The sequence below is a fragment of the Callorhinus ursinus genome, unplaced genomic scaffold, assembly GCF_003265705.2.
Source record: "Callorhinus ursinus isolate GAN/ISIS: 27379988/994484 unplaced genomic scaffold, GSC_fseal_2.0 scaffold13, whole genome shotgun sequence".
Taxonomy (NCBI): domain Eukaryota; kingdom Metazoa; phylum Chordata; class Mammalia; order Carnivora; family Otariidae; genus Callorhinus; species Callorhinus ursinus.
Genome location: NW_027397075.1, coordinates 36,595,058 through 36,601,057, shown reverse-complemented (window position 1 = coordinate 36,601,057; position 6,000 = coordinate 36,595,058). Strand labels below are relative to the sequence as shown.

Genomic DNA, 6,000 nt, shown 5'->3' with positions numbered 1-6,000 from the left:
CACACACACACACACACACACACACACACACACACACACACACACACACTAATAAATGGCTTCCAGTAGGCAGATGCATAGTAAGTAAAAAATGCCTTCCATGATCCTCCCTCTTCTCTCCAAAATGTTAACACACTGTCATATTATAAAGGCATAAATAAAGATATAAGGGAACAAACTGCTGGAGCTGTGAAACCCAGTTTCTTACTCCCAGTGTCCTTTGAAAAAGCTTCAAAGCCTTGAGTAAATCATTCAACCTAAGTCTGTTCACCCCTCAGAAGAGTGATGAAGCCTAATCAACCAAAATGACTGAAACAGTCCTACCTATGACTCAGTGATTTTTATCTATGACTGCCACATGAGTTTCTGAGGACAGTCACATCAAAAGCTTTAAACATTTAAACACTAATATGAATTTGACATTTCTAAAACTTAATTTGTGATACCGTTAATGACCATTCTGTATATTTCAAAGGAAAGTTCTTAAAACTACTCACATCTGGTTGAATGGCTTTAAATACTGGAACATCCATTAGTGTTATCTGACCCTGAAATAAAAGGTAAAAAATGACAATTTCTCCTTGGGAATTCTATGACATGATATATACTCTAAATTAAAATTATATTCCATCATAAAATATACTGAATACTCAAATATTTACTAGAAAAAGTAGCAATTTTACAATGGATTACAGAAAATGAAAATTTGCCCTTATACCATTATTAAATACGATTATTTCAAATTATCTCATGCTGACTCGTACTTTTTTATGAGATAAATGAGGTAAAGTTGGAAAATAAAACAAAATTATTTTAAAATTTGGACATAGTCATACATTAAATCAAAATCAAAACCAAAAATTAGATCTACTGGTTCATGGAGCAGTATTATGCTGATTATTTCCCCAAACAGTAATATAAAATCTGCTGTTAATACAAAAGTTTTCTTCCCCACTTATAGTGACACTTATACTAGTGGCAACTCATATCTAAGGACTGCACATGGATTGGCCCCACAGCTCAGGGGTTAGGGCACTGGTCTTGTAGGGACTGCACATAGCTGTGGACCTATCCCAGTCTCACCTAAGGCTACAGTTGTAAAACAAGACCCAATAATATACCAAAGAATAATATGTTATAACTGAACCGTTTATTCCGGGAATGCAAGAGTGGTTCAACAACAGGAAATCAAATATGCTGTTAACACATTAAAGGAGAAAGAGAACTTAAATGAACATTTATGTCAGTTAAGAAAGAAAAGTTTTTCTAGGTATCTTTCATGATATAGCAATAATGCCCTCAAATTTCTTTTTTCTGTTTTTTATTTTACAAAAATGTAAAAATATTTCTTACATAGGTCAATAAAGCACAGTTGGTTGGCTTGGAGAGATGGAATAGGTAGGAGGCAAAAGCAATTACCATAAAGGTAAGTACTCATACTTTTTTCCCCCTAATGTGGTGTTTTTTGTTTGTTTTGAGTAGAGTTGACACACGTCTTTCACGTGGTAAGCACTTACCTCTATTTGCCAAATTGAAGGTGTAAGGTAGGAAGCTGCTCTACACCGCTCCCCAGCTCTCCCTCCCCTCCCCATTTCACCCCTCTGCTTGCTTCCCTGCTGTGCTACTCCCTCCGTCAATTCCCGATCCAGTTGTCTTTAACCACCTCCTTCTGCTGTGCCTTGGTTCAACAGCATCAATGTGTAAGTTATGTACAGAAACTGGAGAAAGGGGAGGTGGGAAGCTTACCGCATATTCTTCTGGTGTAACCTTAAGAACATCAAACACCACCGCATCAAAGCTTTTCTTCAGTTCGGAACCTTTGTCACTTAATGATTCAGAACTGCTACTTTTCTGTTGAATAGAAAATGCAACCATTTTAATACTGTCTCACAGTCGATGCCCTAGAAACTCAACTGGCATTAACTGTTGAGGAAAGTGAAAACAGTGGGTCAACAAACACTGCAGACACTGGGGACAACATGCTGCTTAGCTGAAGAAGCACTAGATAAAGGGCCAGGCAAGTGAAAATCTAACCTAGCTTCTAGGTTCTTGGGTCATTTTCTTGTCTGTCAGTTTCCTCATCCTGACATCCTACCATTTCTTATAGAAATCAAAGATTTTAACAAGTTTGATGATTCTCAAATGAGGTAAAGGAAGTTAGGGAGAATAATACTGTTATTTATAATTTATAAACTAATGTTTTTAAAGAAAAAGACAAACCAGAAGAAAATATTCAGAATTTCATTAAATAATCCAATATTTGTTAAGTTATGTCCATCTGTGATAATACAACTGATACTATTCTTCCTATTATATTACAAACTTCAGGGTTTTTTGCTTTAAGGTTACTATTTCAAGTTCGAATTTGCCGTTACTGCATGTAGAACAAAAGGTGGCTTTTGGCTCTGGAAATCTTATTTCTGTTCTATTTCTCTATCTGCACCATAAGATAAAGATGTATTCTGCCTCAGCTGGCTAAAATCAGAGTATCATCACTGTAAGAACACTTAGATCATGCTCTATTAAATGGAGGCAGGAGATTAAGCTACAGTTAATGGCACAAAAAATTAACCCAAGTTTCAGTTACCAATGTATAATGTATACATCAGCCTACCAGCTGTGATGTACCAGTTTTGAGCACTTGTCATTATGCCTCATTTTTATGTTCTCTTTCACTTTCGCAGCTAAATATCAAAATCATTTCAAAGGAAAGGATCTGTCATTAATTTGGGAAATTTCATTATTATATTTTAAATATTTCTTCTGCCCCTTTCTCTTCTCCTGGTAGTTCCGTTATGTGTATACTACACTTTCTATCATTGTCCCAGTCCCTGGATACTCTATTCCATTTTTTTTTTTCATTCTATTTTCTCTCTGCATTTCAGTTTGGGATGTTTCTATTGACATATCTTCAAGCTCATGAATTCTTTTGTCGGCTGACTATTGGCCACCAGTCTACTGGTGAGCCGATCAAAGTCATTCTTCATTTTTGTCACCATGTTTTTGAGTTCTAATATTTTCTTTTGATTCTTGGCATTTCAATATTCCTGCTTACATCACCCATCTGTTCTTACAAGTTGTCCATTCTTTCCATTAGACCCCTTAGCATTATTAATCACGAGTCTGATTATTCCAAGATCTTTGCCATACCTGACCGTGGCTTTGTCTATTACCTGCTTTGTCTCTCCAGACTATGTATTTTTCTTACCTTTTAGCAGGCCTTGTAATTTGCTGAAAACCAGACATAATGTATTGGGTAATAGGAACTAAGGGTATATAGGCCTTTAGTGTAAGGATATGCTTCTAAATAGATAAAGAGTCAAGCTGTGTTTACTGTTTGTTGTACTTGAGGTGTCTTGAGTCTTCAATTTCCTCTAGTGTCCTTCTTTGGGTTTCTTTAGAAACTCCATCTTAGAATCTGTGCTTGCTGTTCTTTCAGCTATACCCTTTCATTATTATACAGAGGCCCTGTTGATGTGGTGGTAAAGTATGCAGAGAGAAAGTCCAACAGTCAGGTCTTTTAGTGGCCTGTGCCCTTGGGTTGTGACCTCAAATACTTCTCAGTACCCCACTGCCAATACCTTAGAAAGTGAGAAAGAAAGGCTGGGGGAGCTGGAGTTGGGTATTTCTTGTCCACCAAGTAGGTTAGGCTCTGGTAAAAGTAGTTTCCCTTGAGGTCAGGGGGAGAACAGAATGCACTGGGCACATTTCAAAATGGTTATTTTCCCCTCCCCCTGCTAGAAGCAGGAAGGGATTTTTCTCTGATCTTCACTGTGAGAACCTGGTAGAGCTTCTAGAGGTAAAACACAAAAGTGGGGGTTGGGGGAACCTAAGATTGGGCCCCCGGGATCCACACATAGCCTCCAGCAATTTCTCAACTACAGCTTAAGTTTTGCTACCTATTTCTGGCTTCAGTGATTTCTGCTCGTGGTAAACGAATTCTTTACTTGTCTCTCTCTCCAGTTTTTGGGTCATCACTGTCAATTTGCTCTGTGACATCAATTTTCAGACAGAGCTAAGAAGATTTACTGTTTTTCAGTTTTTTTCATGTTACGAAGACAGGAGTGATGAATTCCAACCTCTTTATATATCTGAGCAGAAACCAAAGTCCCGTAATCAGATTTTACATAGTATTTTATTTCATGTGTTATTCTCTGTAATTATGACTAACTTATGTCAATATTATTTTATATCCCAAAATTAATTAAGAAATTTATTCATGATGCTAAACATTCAAACAAGACATCAGTTACTGACCAAATAACTACATTCTATCAAGCAAAGATATTAATTTTAAATATAACTTTCTCCAACTTTTTAACTCATTCAAGGCAAATTAGCAAATCGTAATGGCAATTTTATTACTTATCAAAACAAGTAATCACTTTCCTTTTTTCCTTCTTACAAGTCATTAGGAGAGGCTTAAGAAATTATGAGCAAGATGCTTCTATCTGCTTCCCCAATACCAATAAATAAGTTGGTACTGGTAAGCTACACAGTACTTAAGCATAATGTCCACTAAGGGAATAGTAGTATAGTAGTAATTCTTTATTCAAGACCAGACTAAAAACCACTGACACTTCTAAATATCTGAAAAAAAAAAATTTTAACTGCAGCTCTTCTGATCTCAGGAGCTGCTAGTATTGGTTAAATATTAAGGTCCTAAGACAGGGAAGTCAATCACCCAGATCAAGTATTTTGTCCAATTTGTAAGCTTATCAGATTTATGGGACATTTGCACTTTGATATGTTAATAGATCTGTATTTTAAGAGAAGGTGAAAATATGTATTTTTAATTTTACTTTCTTGCCACAGTGTAAAACAATGTAAAAGATAGCCTTTTTCCACTTACCAAATACTAAATTACACTACTCTGAGGCCTGATGTTAGTTCATTCACTTTCTTAGGAGAGTCAACAGATTTTTTTACACAAGTAAAATGATCTATTTTAACAAATAATTATATACTGTTTCCTGTAATACTAGACCAAATGTCTCAGGATATATAGTTATAAATACCATACACACACACACACGCACGCATGCACATATATTTAACATACGGTTATAAAAATACCAAGTAAACATAAGTGTAATATAAACATATATATAAACATGTAATATAATCCTTGTCTCAAGGAGAAAGATAAGCGATGTATAAATTTATGGAAAAAATTATTTTAAAAGTGGGTTGTTTTTTTTTTAACTGATAGTTTCAAAATACAAAAGCTATCTGTTTAGGGGATAAGGAAAAGACTCTGCTGGAGGTATAGCATTTGAAATAGGTTTGAAAGACAGCCAAAATGTCTTTTTTTGTGCAGAGAGGGAGGGGCACATTGGAGTGGGAAGAGAAATGCCATGTAGAAAAACTGATACAGACAAAACTGTAACAAAAGTAGGAGAAAACAACGGTTTATACAAACATCAGCAAGATACAGTATTCTTTCATAAGAATGCAATTTCAAGTCAACAATTAATGGGAGTTAAATCTATTAAAAAGAAAATGTAGAGTCACCTTGACGAGAAAGTCTTGAATAAAAGGTTTAGGGCCATTGGTATTTCATTAGCAGGCGGTGGAGAACCACGGACAATTTGGGGATACAATAAAGCTTAAGAGCTGTATTTTAAGAACATTAAAATTGAATTACAGTCAAATGGACCAAGAACAGCAGAGAAGAGAAGTACAAGATCAAACTAAAGGCCTGCTGCAATAATGTAAACAAGAAATAATGACCGAACTCCGATGGTGCTGGTATAAATAAGGAGAAAAGGACTGGATCCTAGCGATGAGGTTTGCTGGACGGGCTCTCAGACGGCTGCTGACCAACGGTCTCCCTCTCCCAGCACTCACATCCTGTGTGATTCCCTCCACTTGTGTGTGGGCAGGATTGTGACCTGTTTCTAACCAACAGAACATGGCAAAGAGAATGGGCTGTCGCTTCCATGACGACATTACAGAAGACTGTAACTTCTGTTCTGCTAGTGCATTCTCCTGCTGAGA

General features: G+C 36.2%; 1 protein-coding gene across 4 annotated transcripts in view; it reads right to left on the bottom strand.

Moving 5' to 3' along the window:
* RALGPS2 (Ral GEF with PH domain and SH3 binding motif 2) overlaps positions 1-6,000 on the bottom strand; it is a 153,129-nt gene that overhangs the window by 111,294 nt on the left and 35,835 nt on the right. For 2 of the 4 annotated variants that reach the window (XM_025878121.2, XM_025878122.2), the window contains exons 3-4: positions 1,747-1,851; positions 498-548 (exon numbers count right to left, since the gene is read on the bottom strand). In XM_025878121.2, coding sequence (XP_025733906.1) covers positions 498-548; positions 1,747-1,851 — 156 coding nt within the window. Of the gene's footprint in view, positions 1-497; positions 549-1,746; positions 1,852-5,514; positions 5,883-6,000 lie in introns of those variants that run through there. The other 2 variants (XM_073900068.1, XM_073900067.1) reach the window with 2 other exon arrangements.